General features: G+C 37.4%; 1 protein-coding gene across 1 annotated transcript in view; it reads left to right on the top strand.

Annotated features, from left to right (window-relative positions):
- Positions 1–19242, top strand: part of LOC109916775 (ubiquitin carboxyl-terminal hydrolase 12-B) — a 48758-nt gene extending 29516 nt beyond the window's left edge. Inside the window, exons 6-9 of the mRNA XM_020516514.2 lie at positions 10324–10407; positions 10789–10986; positions 14660–14738; positions 16342–19242. Of these exons, the coding sequence (XP_020372103.1) occupies positions 10324–10407; positions 10789–10986; positions 14660–14738; positions 16342–16443 (463 nt within the window). The 3' untranslated portion in view covers positions 16444–19242. The remainder of the gene's footprint in view (positions 1–10323; positions 10408–10788; positions 10987–14659; positions 14739–16341) is intronic.
- The last annotated feature ends 1578 nt before the right edge of the window (positions 19243–20820 follow it).

Genomic DNA, 20820 nt, shown 5'->3' with positions numbered 1-20820 from the left:
TCAGAATCCCCTTCCCCTCCCCCATTTCTGAAGAAGGGTCTAGGCCCAAAACGTCAGCCTTCCTGCTCCTCTGATGCTGCTTGGCCTGCTGTGTTCATCCAGCTCTACACCTTGTTATCACAAGTTGGCTCGTTCCTTTTTAAAAAGTGTCTAACCTATCCGTTAAAAGTCACACCTTACAACAACTGTTGCAGGATAGATAAACCAGTTTTCTTTAGATTTACAGTGCACTTGACTGCAGCGAACAGAGAGTTCCTGAGCTATGGAGAACTGATCACCTGTCTCTCTGTAACTTGTTACCAGCTCTAATCTTCTCAGTAATCCATAGACCAATCAACCTTTTGTTGCCAACAAAGCTTCATCTACATAGTCCCTTTGCTTCAATTCATCTGCATCTCAAACTTCAATTGCTGCTTCTTCACACAGTTGTTTACATAACACCTGGTATGGATGTCTGGTTACTTGCTTTAAAAACTGCATCCACCTTTCCAACACTGGTCCTTAAACCAACTCTCTTTCATTTCAGTCTGTGTTTTTAAAAACCAAAAACAAAAAGACATGGTCATTACAGTCGCAAAGATGACTTCTGAAATCAAATTTTAAAACAGCATAAGAAGTAAGTGTTTTATGAACATATAAGTAACAAAAGGAAAATTAAAATAGGAAAACAGCCTCTAAAGAAAGAGCTAGTTACTCTCGAGTAATGTGAAAAGATGCTAGACTAGCAAATAAACTACTGTGCCTGAAACTTTGTTGAAGGAAATAATGAACTAGGCACTTCTAGAAGATGTGCAGGAATAAAAAGAGTTCTGACATACGATATTTAATAAACTAGCAAAAACTAAGAGGTTAAAACATCAGGTCTGGATATAGAATCACATATACTCAGGAAAACTAAGTAGAAGATAGCAGAGATGGAGAGAATGGCACAGAGAGGTGTACAGTGAGATGGCATTAACTTGATATGCTGAATGCCTGTATTCTCTGCCATAAAAGTCCAATTCAAGATCAAAACCTGGAAATTGTAGGCCAAGCAGCTTAGTGTCTATGATTGTGAAGATACTGAAAACATGCTAAAAGAATTGATAAAACATTAAGTAAGAGAAACTATGTAGAAGAAAATAGTCACCATTGATAACAAAATATTTTAATTCACCTGAATTCTTTTGAAAGGGGAAAGAGTGGAAAGTGTAGACATGAGTAACGTAGTCTATGTGATAAACCTAGATTTTCAAAAGGCCTTTGATGTAGTTGTCTCATGATAAAAGTTTGAATTTTTGCAGTCAGGAGGCTGAATAGATAGCATATTGGGTAAAATAAACACAAAGAATAAGGATAAAGGGTAATTATTCAGATTGGAAGAAGGTTAAAATGTGGTGTTCCATACGGATCACTGTTGGGGCATATGATATTCATAATTTAAAATAATGATTTGACTGAGGAATAAATAACAGTATCAGCATTTGAAGATAATACCAAACTGACAGATATAGCTAACACTGAGGAAGAATGCAACATAGTCCTGTACAAGAGTATATGTCAAAATTGGCCAAACTGGGCAGTTATGTGACAAATTAACTGCAGATAATAGGTGACTAGACACTTCGGTCAGGAAAACAAACGTAACCTTTACCTTAGAAAAATATTTGTTTTTGAATTGAATGGGATAGAAGAGTAAAGAGAATTACGAATGCTGGAGTACAAGCCATTAAAAACATCCTCTGAAGGGGGGAAAAAAAATGCTGAGGAAGCACTGAGATTTACTTGTAAGATTATCAAATTGATAAGTAATGACAATATGCAAACTTTGTTTTGGTCTTTAATCAGCTACAGTTCTGGTTTCCATATCATAAAATTGCCGTAAAACACTGGAGAAAGTACAATAACTCACAAGGATGGTACCATATCTGAGAGATTACCATTGCTGGGAAAGTTTGGGGATTTCTTTTTTTCTTTAAGAAAATAATTTAAGTATTCTCAAAGAGGAATTAAATTGAGTGAGTGGTTTGGACAGATTCAATACGTACTTGTGGAATAATCAGAACTGGAGCTATAAATACAAGATGGTGATTAATGAATGCAGTAGAGAAATAAGAATACATTTGCACAAAAATTAGAATGATGAATCACTACACTGGCAATGGACAAGTAAATAGCTTGGATGTTTTCTAAAGAAAACTGATCGAGAATATGAGAGAAAAGCAAATTTAAAAATATGCTGATGGGCTGGTTTGAGGCAAATGAAGTGAGAGTTTTGTGTAATGTATAAACACTAGCACGGGTATGTTAGATCAAATATATATTTTGTATGAAAATGAGCAGTTAGACTCATTGTTTTTTCTCTGTGGTTGGGCTTGCTCTTCAATATAAACAGACATCATTACCAGCTATCCCCTGTGCAGCTAGAACAAGGGTTTGCAGTGAGACTTGCAGCAAAATTTCTTCTTCCTTGTTTAATAGGCCATTACTGATCTGCAATTTGTTGTCTGACATTTCCTCCATTTCACAGCATATAAGAATTAGAAAAATTAAATTTTCAGGAGATCTTTTGTGTGTTGAGACATTCTAGTATTGTGATAAGAGTGTGATTGCTTTTCACCTGCATTAACAGAAATAGTGATAGCAACAAAGAACATTTTTAAAAAAAATTTCCACAAAGACATGGAGTAGGTTCTGGGGAGTCAGGTGGGGTGGTTAGGCAAGCCTCTTGTTGGGGTGTGTAGAGTGTGGGGTGCATTGTCATGGGTGGTGGGGTGGAGCTGGATTACTTTTGGGGGGTGTTGGATAGCATGTGGAGATGCAGGAGCAGGGGATCCAGTTTTGGGGGCAGGGTGGATCGGATTCAGCATGGGCATGGTTGGGTTGCTTTTTTTTTTTTGGCTCTTTTTATCTGTTTGCTGGCCGTCAGTGACTTTCGCCGTTCACTCTCTGGTTGATTTCCCGTCAGCCTTCTCTGCTTCATTTGGAGAAAGTAATGGAGTCTAGAGAATGCAGAGAAATATACTTTGATGTTCTAAAAACAGTTCACATTACAGAAGAGGAAGTTTGGGAAGTCTTAGAGAATGTAAAGGTGGATAAATCACCGGAACCTGATCTAATGTATCCCAGGATGTTGTGGAAAGTAAGGGAGGAAATTCTGAGACCCCTTGCAGAAATATTTGCATCGTCTATAATTACGGGTGAGGTGCCTGATGGCTGGAGGGTGGCTAGTTTTGTACTTTTGTTTAAGAAACGTTGTAAGGAGAAACCAGTGAACTATGGACCTGTGGGCCTGACTTCAGTTGTGGGTAAATTGTTGGAGGTGATTATAAAAGATGGGATTTATGGACATGAAGAGAGGCAAGAAGCGATTAGGGTAAGTCAGCATGGTTTTATGAATGGAAAATCGTGTCACAAAAATTTGATTGAGTTTTTACAGGCAGTTACCAAAAAGATTGTTGATGGCAGAGCAGTAGACGTTGTTCGTTTGGGTTTTAGTAAAGCCTGTGACAAGGTTCTGCACGGTAGACTAACTAGGTCACATGGGATTCAGGGTGAGTTTGCCAATTGGAGACAGAATTGGCTCAATAGCAGGAGACATAGAGTAACAGTGGAGGGTTGCTTTTTGGACTGGAGGCCTGTCACCAGTGGTGTGGCACAGAGATTGGTTCTGGGTCCTCTTTTGTTTGTCATTATATAAATGATTTGGGTGACAACATAGGAGGCATGGTTAGTAAATTTGCAGATGATGCTAAAATTGGTGGCAAAGTAGACAGTGAAGAAGGTTTTCTAAGATTGCAAAGGGGTCTTGATCAAATGGGTCAATGGGCTGAAAAATGGCAGATGGAGTTCAATCTGGATAAATGCGAGGTATTGCATTTTGGTACAACAAATAAGGGTAGGGCTTATACAATTAATGGTAGGGCCTTGGGTCGTGTTGTAGAACAGAAGGATCTAGGGGTGCAGGTACCTAATTCTTTGAAGTTTGCGTCACATATAGACAGAGTGGTTAAAAAGGCGTTTGGCATGTTTGCCTTCATTGTTCAGTCCTTTGAGTATAGGAGGTGGGAAGTCGTGTTGAGGTTGTACAGGATGTTGATGAGGCCTCTTCTGGAATACTGTGTCCAGTTCTGCTCACCCAGTTGTAAGAAGGATATTATCAAGCTGGAGAGAGTTCAAAAGAGATTTACGATGATGTTGCTGGGTATGGCAGGTTTAAGTTATAAAGAAAAGCTGGATAGGCTGGGTCTTTTTTCAATAGAGCGCAGAAGGTTGAGAGGCGACCTGATAGAAGTTTATAAAATAACGAGAGGTATAGATAGAGTTAGTGGTAGTTGTCTTTTTCCTAGGATGGGGAATTTCAAGATTGGGGGGCACGTTTTTAAGGTGAGAGGAGAGAAATTTAGAAAAGACATGAGGGGCAATTTTTTTTACACTGAGGGTGGTTCACATGTGGAATGAAGTTCCTGAGGAAGTGGTGGATGTGGGTACAATTACAATGTTTAAAAGACATTTAGATAGGTACATAAATAGGAAAGATTTGGAGGGATATGGGCCAGGAGCAGGCAGGAGGAACTAGTTTAGTTAGGGATTATGTTCGGCATGGACTGGTTGGACCGAAGGGTCTGATTCCATGCTGTATGACTATATGGCAATTCAGCCTATCAAACTTAGAGCTGCAAACTCTACTTTCCTCATATTGTTTGTGTCCTGCCTTTCCCTCATTTAAAGTTGATTTTCATGCATTAATTGTAAAAACAAATTGAATAGTACTGTTTATTTCCCCGTAACCCTCAAATTTTGTAAATATGCATTCATCCAACTCTTTTGCAAAATTGCTGTACATTGAGAGCACACGGTTACCTTTCTGGGAGTCCCATGTTCAGCATGCCATTGAAGGGTAGAAGTTCCTCATAAGCTTCAACCAGGGTTTGAAGTTGTGAATTTTAGATGGATTCAAATCCATTACTAAAAAAAATTCGTGAATGGCATTTCTTAATTCTTTATTGTACTATCTGAGATGATAGAGACCCAGATATTTTGAGCAGGATCAAAAAGCCAGTTTCTGATTCTGATAAGATTTAAAAGTTATCTGCTTGCCTTTAGATATCTTCTGCACAAGATTTTTGTACAGGGGCCTCCAGTAAGAAACCTGCCCAGCAATCCCCAAATTCAACAGTGGAGATCTTTGTAGAACCACTATTGGAAGTGTCCTTATTTATTAAAGTCAGGCCCCAAAATCTCCCAGAAAAAGACAGAAGAAACCATGGCAGTTTTGAAAGTAGAATCGGTGCGTTTTCCAGAATCCTGGTCAATACGTATTCCTTAACTGGGATAACTGAAACAAATTATCTCATGGTAGTAATTTCTCTTGTTTGTGGAATCTTTTTATGCCCAAATTGATTGCAGTATTTGTGTACATTATAACAAGTGAATCATTATCAAAAGTGCTGAATTGGCTGAGAGGTGTTTTGGGATGTATCAAGGTGGTGAAAAATTCTACATAAATACAGGTTTGTTAGTTTGTTTCATTCGTTTGAATTGTATGTTGGAATTCATTTCCTCTGCTTCTGTTGGCCGTCTAATCAGCTCATTCACCATCATCTGAATATACTGGATCGATCTGAACTGTTCACTTTTCTGCTTTAAAGATGACATGGGTTCCAACTGATACTAAAATTTAATCTGGTGTCACCAGACATGCTTTTTTTTCATTTAAACAAGAAAAGCCTGTGTAGCAGGAATTGAGGTTATGGTTGACGGAAGTGATTTCATTTGGTAAATATTCTTACTGAAAATGGGATATCTTGGGATCTTTGCTTTGAGCTGATTTTATCCAAAGAATTGGTTTTTGGTGATTTAAATTTGAAAATTACACGTTAAGGACAATGTTAATGAACAGGATAATTTCCACTTAATGTAAAGGTGTAAATAAAAACTTGAGAACCTTTCTTCCCTAATGAATACATAATAAAACTGAGGACAGTTCAGAGGTTAAACATGAAGGTAGCTTATGTCATTCATATATTACAGTTCCTATAGATAGTTACAATAAGTGGGAGTACATTGACGTATGTATTTTTCACTGGTTAGATTGAAGCTCAAGTCTCTGAATTCTCCTTACAGTCTTGCAATGCATGCTTACTCCTTTTATGAATAATCGACATTCAGCTTGAGCCAAATAGTCTCTGTCACTGCTTCTAAATTGTGAAGTTGACCGATCCCATGATGCAAGTACACAGTCAGCTTTACATTGCAGTATCCTTCTGTTGAACACATACTTTTCCATCTAGTCCATGTCCCCTGTTCTCCCCTCCTCTTCTTCTCCCTCCCCATCCCACCTCACCCCATCCAAACCATCCTTGATTTCAGTCTCTCCATTCAGAATAGAGTTTTCTTCCAAAACTTATTGTAGTATCCAATTTGACTTGTCACCCCTCGCATTGCTCCCCTATCTTTACTTCATCATCCACTTTTCTTTTTTGTTGCCTCCTACACACGTAGAAGGCATGCTGTTTCTCCCATGCAATGAGCAAAATTGCTTAAATAACAAGATGTATCTTACTGCAACAATCGCAGCAGGGCCAGAGTGTACTTGAGTCCTTGACTGCCACACGTAATAGCTATTCAGTGAAATTCAACTCATCAATTGATTTGTGTGCCAGTTCCCACCAGCACACTTTTCTTAGCAGGTCCTGAGACTTTCAGCCTTCAACACAAACTTGTACATACGTATGGTGATCTGACAGTTTTATTAAAAGTGTATTTACAATGATCTTGTTATTTGTAAAGTGTAAGTAATAAATTTTGTGCAATGACATCTGAGCAGTTACTTTAATGGGCAGGTTTTCTGAAACTTGTGCCATCAGTCTAATGTATTTAGGAAGATTTTCAGCATCTTATTTAAATTTAGGCCCTAAGCCCACTTATCAGTCTTTTAGTGGGTTAAATCAACATTTAAGTGGTACAGCATTATCGAAATCAGAGGATCTTGCAAAAGGTCTGAGTTGATTAGACTGAAATGTGTTTGGGGCTGCTACAGTTGGCCATATAGGATCCCAGATGAAAGATTAAACATAGTAACCATTCTCAATTGATATCCAGTGATCAATGTTCGTACATGTGAACATCTGAAAAGTAAGCTAGGGCTCAGCTTTGTCCAAATTTTAGGTGAAGGATGATATGTAGAATCCCTACAGTGTGGAAACAGGCCCTTTGGCCCAACAAGTCCACACCAACCCTTGCAGCATCCCACCCAGACCTATCCCCCATAACCCACCTAATCTACACATCCCTTAACACTACAGGGAACTTAGCATGGCCAATCCACCTAGCCTGCACATCTTTGAACTGTGGGAGGAAACCGGAGCACCCGGAGAAAACCCACACAGACGTGGGGAGAATGTGCAAACTCCACACAGATGGTCGCCCGAGGGTGGAATCGAACTCGGGTCCCTGACTCTGTGAGGCAGCAGTGCTAACCACTGAGCCACCATGCCGGACTGCTTGGCTGATGAATAGGTGCCAATACTGTAACACAATACCAATTATGCTTGGTGTAACATATACTGTTTGATTTTTCAAGTTTTAACTTTTGTATGTTGGTATACTGAATAGATTGCTTGATTTGACTGGTATGAAATGTGGCCATAATAAGCAAATTATTTCAAAATTCAAAAATATACGTAGTTTGAAAAGCAGTAAAAACATAGTTGATGCACAATCGAAGCTGGGCCATTGAATTTGGAAGTTTATCTGCATTGTGAACATTTCTTAATGTGTTACAGTTTATGGAATTGAATGTAAACAATCACAGGACCTGAAGCAAATGTTTACTTTGCAAATGTTAATTAGTGGCAGCTTCGAGGGCTTAGCATTGCTTAAGTGCATTGTGATTTTTATTCTTTCTGAATACGTTTAGTGCCACTTATTATTACATTTTAAAATAAGGTTTTTTTTTTCACTCATGAGTTTGCAGGGCACAAAATATTGAGCTGGTTCTAAAAATTATGTTTTGGGCAAGGGAAGATAATTTAAATTTTCAATTTTCAAAGCTCCTTTGAGGGAAGGCTAAAAATCTTCAGAAAATATAAGCAACTTTGTGAGATGAGGACTCTAACTATAAAATTTTAAAGTGCACATTTTTAAGGCACTGTAAAGTGAACATGGAAATATTAAATGAGAGAGATCTTGTGGTCCACTCACCTGTCTTTCACAGAGTGTACAACTGACCCTATCTCTTTAATTTTCACAATTTTGCCAACCTTTACTGAGCCTATGGGAAAGTCTCAGTTGAAACTGAAACATTGCCATTATTGTCATGGGAAGCTTACCTATGAAGGCGTTTATTGGTATGTGCTCATCTGTGGAAAAATAAACCCTGCTGAAGATGTGGTCATAATATTTTACCTTGATTTCTTTATAAGGAGAGTAATTGTGTCAAAAGTATTTCCAGAGTTTTAATTTTTCAAAGTAAATGCTACTTTATTTAATTTTACTTTAGGGAACAGGACATTTTCAGTGTTTTTCCACTGCTGGGTGCATACCTGTGATAGCAACATCAGGTAAGCTTTTATTACTGAGGTGATGGCAATTCAGTTTCAATTAAACTGAAGTTCCCTCGTGCCTTTCTATCCCTTCAGTAATCTTTGCGTGATTCATCAAAATTCTAAACTGTCTAAAAGTATTTGTGACCTGTTGTAAATCAGATTGCCCTCAAGATTATTTCTATATTTTCATTCTTTACCATTCCTGTTGCCTGCAGAAAACTGGGAATGAAAATTGCAGAAGTTTTTGGGGGGCAGGGAGTAGCAGACTTGAACTTTGTATTTGAGGTGAGCACTGTCACTGCTCGGTAATGAATTGCTTTACCACATATTACATTCACTGTCTGTGTCACACACGTCTGATTCAGGTGTTGCACTTAAGGATGGAGTAAAGTTTGCATTTTTTAAAAATTATAATTGTTGTACCACTGTTATAAAACCAGCAGTTAGGCTTTCCCTATGTTGCAGGAATAGTCAGATGCGTTATTGTTCTTGCATCATATCATCTCCAGCTATATTCTCCAACTCTATGAATCGTTTTTGCTAATGACTTCACAACAAGTCTCAGGGAGTGTACACATCCATTACTCCTTTTGCTGTTCAGTTGTAAAATTCTACATGCCTTTTGAAGGGGCATTGAAAGCACTGCTTTATTTAGTCCTTTAGAGATTATATATGTATACATCATACAGTTGCAATTAGCAACTTACAAAATAGGACTGTCTTCAGACAAACCTTAAATCGATTAGTCTCATCCTTCCTGAATGTTGAAGTGTTGCAATATCTATCTTCCTTAAATTAGTTCAGTTCAGGGTCACAGTATAACTGTTTTGGGTTCTATCCCGTATTCTTCTTTTGTTGACTCTGGAGTTACTAAACTTTCATTTATAAATTTTCCCATGAGATCTTCCTTTTCTCTTCAAGAACCCATTTCTGTGGAGAGGCCAGGTCTGTCCAAGATTTGAAATGCTGTTGCAATATATAGGAAGGCTCTTTAAGCATTCCCTGTGAATTCAAACAGGCAATTTTTCTCAAGTCAGAGACTCTTTCTGTTTTAGCCTTTTAAGTATATGGTCATTGCTACTTTGAGTTTTGCTTTGTTTAATCTTTTGCACTTCAAGTATGCCATCCTGCACCTCGCACCTCACACCCACTGTTGTGTTGTTGTCAAGACTTGTGTCAATCTATTCATTCAAATTAATTCTCTTTTCAGTAGTTAAGAGCTCTGGAACTCTTTACTTACTTCACTCTTTCCATCTCCAATGTTATATGGGCTTTCAATTCCTAAGCTTGAGATCACCAACACTCTATAACTTGATTTGCTGAAATATCTTTGCCATTATTTTCAAACTGAGTGTGATCGTAGTATGGGCCTTCGACATTTTTTTTTATCAAAAACAAATGAACAAATTTTTAGGGAAATAGATTGGAGATATGAAGAAGTGAAGCTTATTTTAAAAGTTATTTAGGTTAGAAGTGCACATGAATATTGATGATAGCCTAGGTCAGGATTGAGCTCAGCTATGATTTCTCTTGAATTCAAAAAATTTGTCAGCACTCACTACCTGGCATGTTATACAAAATTTGTATTTCATCTAGATTTCTGGGGGAAAAATATTACAAAATGGAATATGTGCAAAACAATTACAATAGCCAATCATACAACCAGACTCTCAGTTTCAAAGTGGTAACAGTATTTCTTATTAGTTTCATTAAGAGAATATTTTATAACTTTTAAAACCTTTTGATGTATCCAAAGTGTGCAACTGTTAATAAGTAACCTTTTTTTATTCTACAGAGGATTCAGTAACACTGAGACACTCTGCAGTGAATATAAATACTACTGTGAGCAATGTCGCAGTAAACAGGAAGCACAGAAGAGGTGAGCACTTGAATTTTGTAAAACAATAATGTAAACCAAACCATTTACTAATGATAAAGCTACTTGAAGAAAATCATCTTTAGAAAAGTGATAAATGAATTTTCTGAACATACTGTAGATAAATCCAACTGTGCTTCACTTACTTTCTTTAAGGTTTAATACGTCTGTTTACTGTGTCATGTCCCTGATACCTGGAATAATTTCAACCTGATTATGAACATGTTGGGACTTAATTGGCAAAGTAAAAGATATGAATATGTCTGATTTTTGTTAAAATATAATTACTAACAAAGCAAATGCAGAATTTTAAAATGACTTATGGTGCAAATTAAAATGTGCGACTGAGATGACAACTGATTTTATTATTTCCACACTTTGCAGAATGAGGGTGAAGAAACTTCCAATGATTCTTGCTTTGCATTTGAAAAGATTCAAGTACATGGATCAGCTCCATAGATACACTAAACTATCTTACAGGGTGGTTTTTCCCCTGGAGTTGAGACTCTTTAACACATCAGGAGATGCCACTAACCCAGACCGAATGTATGATCTTGTAGCTGTAGTTGTTCACTGTGGCAGGTAATTAACTGCTTGATTCTATCCCAATATCTCTTGTATAAAGCCTGTTAGAATTTATATAAAACTATATTTTGAAATTGAATATTCTTTTTGTTGTAGTAAAGCATTTCATACTTAACCTGAATAAAAACTGAAAGAACTGCAGATGCTGTAAATCAATTTGACCTGCTGAGCTTTTCCAGCAATTTATGTTTTTGGGTCATACTTAACCTGCATTATCGAGTAGGTACATCAGCATGTAAATGAAATAATGTACTGGGTGAATTCTAATCATTACATTTACATTGTTTAGTCAGTGTATATATTTGCTAGATTATTTTGTGATCCAATCTTGCATTGTTAGAATGGAGTTCTTGCAACAAAATCCCAAATATGTACAGTGCAGTGAGATGATTAATTGCAAAGTACCATATATTCCCAAATTAGTACAGCTTTGTCATAGTCATCTCTTCAGTTGGCTGATTCAGAAAGAAAGGAGATGAGAAGTTGTGCATGAATCATTGGTTGCAAACAAGCCCCTGGGCTGATATCCAGATTTCCTATTTAAGGAAAGTTAGTATATTTTCAGATTGTTGTAATGGATGATGAGAAAAATAAGCCAAACACAAAAGCAGAGAGGCTCATCTCTTGCTTGCAGGCTTAACAAAGTGACCAGACAAAGGAGGGTACAGGACTTGCACAATTATTAGAGTCCAATTTCCCCATTATTAGTGAGAGGTTGCTAGGTTGTCTACACAAGATCATTATTAAAGATGATAAGACGCAGCCTTAAATAGCACATCGTAAGTAAGCATTGTGATACTGCTGAAATATTCAGGAGTTCAACATTGTTATTCCTGCATAAATACTTTCATTTATTTCAGCTTCGAGTGGGAAAATGCTTAAAACAGCACCAGGGATACCTAAAGTAAGGTATCAAGCTTGTGAAGCTGCCACGCAGGAAAACTGACAATCTAGCAACCTCTCACTAATAATGGGGAAATTGGACTCTAATAATTGTGCAAGTCCTGTACCCTCCTATGCCTGGTCACTTCATTAAGCCTTCATTAAGCCTCAAAGCAAGAGATGAGCCTCTCTGCTTTGTGTCTGGCTCATTTTTCTCATCGTCCATTACAACAATCTGAAAATGTACTAACTTTCCTTAAATGGGAAATCTGGGATATTAGCCCAGATGCTTGTTTGCAACTAATCGTCTAGTCTTTGCTGCAGAGTTTCTCAACATCCATCTCCAGCTTCTTCATCAATGACCTCCTTTGTATGTAATAGTGTCATTCAGTGCAGAAAAGCCCTTCAGACTACTAAGTCTGCACCAACAATGAATACCATAAAGGCACACTAATCCCGGTTTCCTGCAGTTGTTCCATATTCTTGAATTTATATTTCAAGTGCTCATCCACATTTTTTAAAAATTGTAAGGTTTCCAGCCTTCACTACCTTCCGAGGCAGTGCATTTCGGATTTCCACCACCTGCTGAGTAGAAATGCTTTTTCTTATCCCCTCTGAATCTCCTGACCTTTACCCTTAACCATGCTGTACACATGTATTAAATTTGAGGAAATTTGTGCTTTGAGCCCATGCCCTTTTGAAACTGTCCAAAATTCTTTTTATGGTACAAGTTCACTGCAGGGTCTTCAATAAATAACCATTAGGAATTAAATGTTGTGATTAGTTGTGAACGTTACTCAAGACTGGATGTGAAGTTAAAGAATTGAGGCTATAAGTTGATTTCTTATTAGAAGGTGAGTCATTGATTTTGCTACATATTTCCACCTTTGAGCATAATTGGCCAGTGCGATGAAAAAACAATCAGCCAGAGTTTGTTTTTCTGATCACGATCCGGTTCTACTACAGGACAGTGGATGTGTGGATCACAGGTTAGGATAGGAGTAGACATTTGACAGCAGGAAATGAATAAGATTTCCAGAAAATATTTCCACAGTAGTAGGGTTCACCTGCACATCTGTCAACTTGGTCTATTGTGTCCGCTGTTCCCAATGTGGCCTCCTCTACATCGGTGAGACCAGTGGTAGACTCAGAAACCGTTTTGTAGAGCATCTGCGCTGTGTACACGACAAACAACATCATCTTCCAGTCGCCAACCATTTTAACTTCCCCTCCCATTCCCTGGCTGATGTCCATCCTGGGCCTCCTCCAGTGTCACAATGACACCACCCGCAAACTGGAGGAGCAACACTTCATATTCCACCTTGGAAGCCTACAGTCCAATGGCCCAAACGTGGAATTCACCAGTTTTAAAATTTCCCCACCCACGGTCTCATCCCATGTCCAAGCCGCCGCCTTATCCCCGCCTCCTTGACCTGACACAGCCTATCCATCTTCTCTTCTACCTATCTGTCCCCATCCATCCCACTGACCAATCCCCACCACTCTGTACCTGCACTCACCAATCACCATCCCACCTACCTTCCCCAGCCCCACCCCTCCTCCCTCTATTTATTTCTGAGCTCCCTTCCCCCTCTCCCATTTCTAAAGAAGGATCCCGACCCAAATGTCAACTTTCCTGCTGCTCTGATGCTGTCTGGCCTGCTGTGTTCCTCTAGCTCCATACTGTGTTGTCTTCCACCGTAGTGTGTTATTTTTTTAAAAGACTCAAATCAGTGGCACTCCTAAGTTCACCCTCTTTCATGCTCATCTTCCATCCTCAAAACATGGAAAATGAAATTCAATGCAGAGAAGTGTGGTAGCAAGAGCAAAAAGAGACAATAAATAAATACAAAAATTCTAAAGGGAATGGAGAAACACCAGGAGCTGAGATGTGTCTGGGGCATGTGTGCAAATCATTGTACGTGACAGATGGGTTAAGAAAGGCTAATGGAATCCTGAGCTATCCAAGTAGAAGAACGGCATGAAAGTTGTGATGAACCTGAATAAAACTCTGGTTTGGCCTCAAATGGAATATTAGGAAGAGTGTGAAGACTTTAGAAGAAGAGCTAAGAAGATTTGCTAGTATGGTTCTAAGGATGAAGGATTTAATTTCTTGGATAGAATAAAGAAGCTGGCTTCTCTGAGCAGAAGAAATTAATGGAGAAGTTCAGAAATGTGAATGGTCTAGACGGGGATGAACTACTGCATTGATAGAAGGGTGAAGAACCAGAGGACACAGATTTAAAGTAAGTGACAAAAAACAAGATGGCATGAGGGAAACATTTTTTCGGCAGCGAATGGTTAAGTTTAGAATTCATTGACCGAGTGTGTGGTGGAGACAGATTAAATCATTGCTTTTAAAATGGAATTTGAAAGCACCTCAAGAAAACATTTGCAATACTGCAGGAAGGGGCTGGAGAGTGGTTGCAGCTGAGTTTCTCTTGCAAAGAGCCAAGATTCCCACAAAAATAAAACTGCAGATACTGGAGATCTGAAACCAAAACATAAATTACAAACTGAGCAGGTCTGGCAGCATCTGTGGGGAGAAAGTAGAGGTAACATTTCGAGTCCGGTGACTCTTCTTCAGCTAAAAGGCCTCTTTCTGTCTGTAACCATTCTGTACTTGAGTTATCACCAGCACTTTGTGGTTTTGCATTGTCATTTTTACGAACTGGCAATAACTTTATTAATCATTTTCATATGTTATACATTTTCTAACTTAAAACCACTAGTAATCTGATTTGGCATAAAAAGGTTCGCTAATAATATATAATCGTTTCCCTTCTAGTGGTCCTAATCGTGGACATTATATCACCATTGTAAAGAGCCATGGTTTCTGGTTGCTCTTTGATGATGACATTGTGGAGGTAATTCTCTCTGTTTACAATTTTTAGTTCTATTTGATTCTTCTTTGCTATCATAACCTTGCAGGAACAAATCCAAAAAAGGAGCAGTGAATATTCTGCCTTCAAAAGCTATCTAGTCATTTTGCAACTGTTGTATACCTTCGATAAAGATTCTATCTGCTCTGTTAAGAAAAACGAATGTTCGATGGCTTATCTGGAGGATAAATATCAACATTTGTTTGTGACAATTGTAACTGTGCCAAACGTGTTGTCACTTAAGACTTTGAGAATATTTTTTAAAAGCCAGTTTTGTAGACTTTAGTTATGCGGACAAAGTTAGATAAGGTAAGGTCAATCTTGCAGTATATAAGATTAAGAGGGGACCTAATTGGGGTTTTCAAGCTGAGAGATTTTAACAACATCCACCATGGTCAATATTCAGAAGTCATAGATTCAAACATTGGCAGATTATCTCACCAAAATGAGTTGTTAAGAACTAGAATATTCTTTCTGCAAAGGTAATGTAAACTGATTCCATAAGTATTTTTGAAAGGGATTTAGGCAGATGCTTGAAGATGAGAAACATACTAGGTAATTGTTACAAAGCAGGAATAGTTGATTAAGCACAACTGATTTCTTCAGAAGCCAGCAAAGGCTGGATGGGCTAATGGTCTCCTATTATGTTGGATGTTTCTGATTCTGTGAATCAAGTAACTATCTTCTCATTGTCTCTTATTTGGGTGGTCATCTGTTTTTAGATTAGTCAGATAATACTTAATTTCTTAGTCCACGCTCAAGCTTCAGGAAATTTAAAAGTGGAGATGGTTAAGAAATGCACCACATGCCTGGTTAACATCAGTCTAACATTAATTAATCATTGTTTTATAAAACAAAATTGTCATTTATCAATGATAACAAGGTGTAGAGCTGGATGAACACAGCAGGTCAGGCATCATCAGAGGAGCAGGAAAGCTGACGTTTCGGGTCTGGACCCTTCTTCAGAAGAAAAAGAAATGTCATTTATCAATGTTTCTCCTATACTGATGTTAGTGCTACATCTGGAAGGCCAGCAGAAAGATTTGCTGAGCAGCGGTCTCCAATATCAGATGTAATTCTGTGTATCTCCATTTGAAATATCAGACATTGATAGTTACCATGTGTTTCCAGCATTGCTATTTTTATTTTCATCTTCCAATATGTGAAGTTAGAAATCTTACAATTAGTAACCTCAAAATATTTTTTTAAAATGCAGCTAGCTGTATTTACAATGTAGTCATAATGGTGAACTTCTGGCTTCTCCTAAGCCAGCTAAAATGCTGTGTATTTTCTGTCAAAAAGACATTAATAAAAAGCAATTTATTAGTGCAGCTTTTGATATCTACTTTGTTTCAATGAAGACTAGTATGTGTTTTATATTGAGTTGACATATCATCTATCCTTTTTGAATCGGAATGGTTTATGAGCGTATATTGTTTCTGCACATCCATTCCCAGCTCTTCCTTTATTCTTCTAGTGAAATATTTTTGATTTCCTTTATATTTTTGTAATAATGGAACATAAACACATCAATTTTAAGCTATGATAAGATTTAATGTTAAGCCTAAATGTTCCTTTCCAATTTCAGAAAATAGATGCTCAAGCTATTGAAGAATTCTACGGGTTAACATCAGACATCTCCAAAAACTCTGAATCAGGTTATATTCTTTTCTACCAATCAAGGGACTAAGAAATTTGAAGTAGGAATTACTTGTCATCTTAAAGGAAGCTGGTGCTCAGCAGCATTTCCCACAGAGGCAGCAGGACAGGATTTCACTGAAGAGACAATGTACTGCAAGGATTGTTTTGGTATGCAGGTTGGGTGTGTGAATGTATGCTGACAGCATGAGGCCACAAGATATTGGTGTTCCTCACAACATTCTTCCTGTTACTATGTACTATCTTCCAAAATCATTGTACTCTATTTGGGGGAAGGAAAAAAATGACATAGAGATGGTCCAAATGCTTTTTTTGTAATTTTCAGTACTATCATTTGATTTTTAGAAAATTTTTTATTGTATTTTACACTACTGTAAATTTATTTGACTATACATGTATTAAGTTGAATGATTTAATGTTAAAAACATTCAGATATGGCAAAACATTGATTATTTTTTTAAAAATAAGCTCTAATTCTGGCAGCTTTTTAAAGACATAATTTTATTTCTAAAGAAGGCATTCTATTATTTTTCCCCAAACAAAATAATGGGGTTTGAATTAAATTATGATTACTGTTAAATTCTTACGTTTGCTAAGCACAGCAAGTAGCTTGCAGAGAACCAGTGATCAGGGCTATACTTGACAACAGGTGCTGTTGAATCCTTTTTGTTGCACAAACTACACACATTATGCATACATATATAAAGTTAAAGGAAGCTTTAAGATGTGTGAAAGTTCCTTCTAACTTTAAGGTGTTGTGTTCATTTATTTAATTTTTATTTTACTCCACCTTGATTCCAACTGGGTTAAATTCTCACCCATCTCTCAACCCTTGTCCTGCACACTTTTTTTGAGAACACGCCATTGGTGACCAGTGGGCCAAACAGTGTTAATAATAGCACTGTGAGCTCAAACCTCTGCAACAGAAAGTTATTCAGGTCATTAAAGATATGTATTTTGTATATTGGGTTCAATACTTTTACGAACAAGAAGTGTGAGATTTGAAAACTTACAAGATGTACTGTGTTCCAAGACGTGTGCTATTGATTGGAAATCTGTTACAAACAGCATTCGCTCTTTTTTGTGGACCTCTGAGGACCCTGTGCTGCAGTGACTTTCAGAACTGAAGTCAATGCTGTGATCTGCGCAGCACATCAATTTCCTGTGTGTGAAACATCAGAATCCTTGGAGGAAAAGTTGATTACAAAGTGCACTTTTGATACAGATTTATAAGTGTCTGGACAGGCACAACTTATGAGGTGTGTTTTGACACAGTCCTGTATTCCGAGACCCTGCCTGAATAAAGGTTACACATGGGCCAAAGAAGTTACTGTAGTAGTTCTGAGAGTTACGGTACAATGTATAAAATTCCACAGATAAGGCTCTGGTTTCATAAGCAGACTTCAGTTAGTGGTGGGTAATAATTTGACTTGTAGTTTGTTTTTATCCTGCTTCAGTTCAGTTCTTTTAGCCTTTGTGCCTTGCACTGTGCCCAGCAGAGCCAACCGGCTCTCAAATACCTACCACTGTAACTTAAGAACCGTTTCTTGGATGAATAAGAGATGTGCTCAGAAGGATTGATGGTTCGCTTTCCCAAAATGGACCTAGCTGCCTCCCCATGCCTGCATTACTGACAGCAGATACTTGTTATGTGAGAACCCGGTTGTAAACTTTGACCTTGCCCACTATGTGGAGCAGACATTAAAGTTCTGGCACACTATCAGACTGAATATTTTTGTGTTAAACTCTTGTGTTAGCTCGTAAAATGTAGTTAATGAAACTGGTGTAAATTGTTTCTAAATGTCTTCGTCTGTAATATGTAACAATTGTAATGGTGCTAACAAAGGGGCAAAGCAGATTGATTTGGAATGAGCATTCAGTGATAAAGACTGCTTCCAGTTGTACCTAGGCAGGATAAAATGCACATCTTTGCTTACTTACTTTATGTAATGGAAACAAATGAATAATATATTTCAGTACTGGGTACAGCAGGTTTGCTGTGATATTGTTCTACAAATAAAATGTTTGATAAAATCGGTGTTGGATAAAAAGTGGAATTGGGGTATTGTTCCTGAAGCCATTTTTGTCTATGATCAAACTTTGGTGGAATTAATGGTCACACATTGTCAGCTGACCCACAGGTCTCTATTTAAAATCCGACAATAAATTAGTGCCATTTACTGTTCCATGCGTTGTCAGAGTAAAATAGCTCCCCTTATTTTTATACTTTAAAATGAATGAATAAAACTTAAACAGGCACTGGATATTATGTGTTTAACATCCAGCTAGACCTGTATTATTTGCTGTCACTATAATTTTAGTTTTAATTTAATTTTTTTAAATGATTTTCTCTTATCAGCTCTTGGTCCTGTTTAGAAAATGGGTATGTTTGCAACTCATATTTGCATGTTTGCAAAACAAAAAACTTGTTCTTGCATTGAGTCTTTTGTAAATATCTAGTAGTTTCAAAAATATAGCATAAGCAATTTCTCAAATATGTACTCTTCCACACTGTATCTCTGGTGTATGGATATCATTTGCCACCTAAGTAATCTTAAATGTTTTGGGTTTTTGCCATATGTGTTAAGTCACTTCCTTCATTGGTTCTCAAAGATAAGCCATGTTAATCATATCAACATGAATAAATGCTGATTTGTCATCTTAATTGCTTCCTAGTGTTGCAATCTTAAGCTGCTCCCAGAATAGGTGTGCAGCAAACTATATTGTTTATGGTGATATCCATGAAAATTGAGATGTTTCATCAGATACAGATTTTATAGCTACCGCTCCAAATCACTTGAACTGAAAAAATTCTTGCAGCAGATCTTCAAAAGCACTGAGTTAGTGAACCGGGTTTGAACTTGTGTATGATCTTGAAGGCAAACTTTATAGATTAAAAAATTGCACATCTGCTGAGTTTGCAGTAACATTCATTCTGCTGTTTCATTTGGAAGCTTTTTTGAGCAATTTCCCAAATTGTTGCAGTCAGCCTAACACTGCACAAGATACGTGAGAGTTGTGGTGCTCATATTTTGAAGTAGCTGCATCTTCCACATTTGCCTCAGATGTTTTTAGCAACTTATTAATGACAACAGGGCTCAGTTTTTTAGGCTGTTCATTGAGATTCTGGAAAGAATAAAGGCTTGTATTTTGCTTTCAAGAAATTAGACACTTGCCTGCCTCGTCACACCAAGTTAAACTAAATTAGCAGGCATCTCTGAAACTCCCTCATTTCCCCAACCCAAGTATTGTTGATGTAAATACCAATAATTATGTTAATTAGTTAACCTTAGATCAACACTGCCACAGTACAAGGGAATGCACAGATATATAGAGTCATAGGTCATACAGCATGGAAACAGACCCTTTGGTCTAACTCCTATGTGCCAACCAAGTTTCCCAAACTAAACTAGTCTCACTTGCCTTCATTTGGCCAATATCCCTCTAAAGCTTTTCATGTACCTGTCCAAATGTCTTTTAAATGTTGTAACTGCACCTGCATCTACTACTTCCTCAGGCAGTTCATTCCACATACAGACCACCCTCTATGAAAATATTGCCTCAAGTCCCTTTTTAAAGCTTTCTCATCTCACTTTAAAAATATGCCCTCTGGTTTTGAACTCCCCTACCCTAGGGAAAAGACTTTTTTGCTATTCCTCTTATCTATGCCCCTTGTGATTTTATAAACTTTTTATAAGGTTACCCCTCACCACCTACACTCCAGTGGAAAAAAAACTCCCAGCCTATCGAGGCTCTCCTTATAACCCAAACCCTCCAGTCAAAATCAAAAGTTAAACTGAACTGCTTTTGATAATTGAAACTAAATAAAAACAAGATGCTTCAGGGTGATTTCATTTCTATTTCTGAGCCCTTGTTGTGCCTTCTCTGGCTAGACAGCCAATTGGTGCTTAATTATGCAAACTTTTGCACATTGTGCCCATACCCATTATAGTTACTTTAAAGCAAACACACGGGACTTTCATTCAATTATATTTGAACTAGTTGACAGAGGTAAAAGCCAGAAACTATATCAATAATCCTCTGTTGTTCTTTCTCTAATTATAAAGCTTTTTAACACTGTTCAATTTCTTTTCCCTTCTGGAGACACAGCTGATTTTATTGGGGTCCATATAAGTAATAGAAGGAAGAGTCAAATCGCCAATTTTTTTTTAAAACACATGTTTCTTAAGGATAGTTGAATTTATGATTATTACCTGAATCTACTAAGTGTGGGCTGCTTTCAGCTGAAAATTGAATTAGATCCCACAGCAATCTCATCTTCTGAAAATGTGCACCAAGCTTTTTTATAGGGCTGTAACAACAAAGTAAACATTGGTACGGAATCCTTGGTAAGCTACTATGCGTAGTTCTATTCTATCAAGTGTAATTGGTCAATTTAAATTGTCTA

This window comes from Rhincodon typus, chromosome 14 (assembly GCF_021869965.1).
Source record: "Rhincodon typus isolate 14 chromosome 14, sRhiTyp1.1, whole genome shotgun sequence".
Lineage (NCBI taxonomy): Eukaryota > Metazoa > Chordata > Chondrichthyes > Orectolobiformes > Rhincodontidae > Rhincodon > Rhincodon typus.
This window is presented reverse-complemented; position numbering and strand designations above follow the sequence as displayed.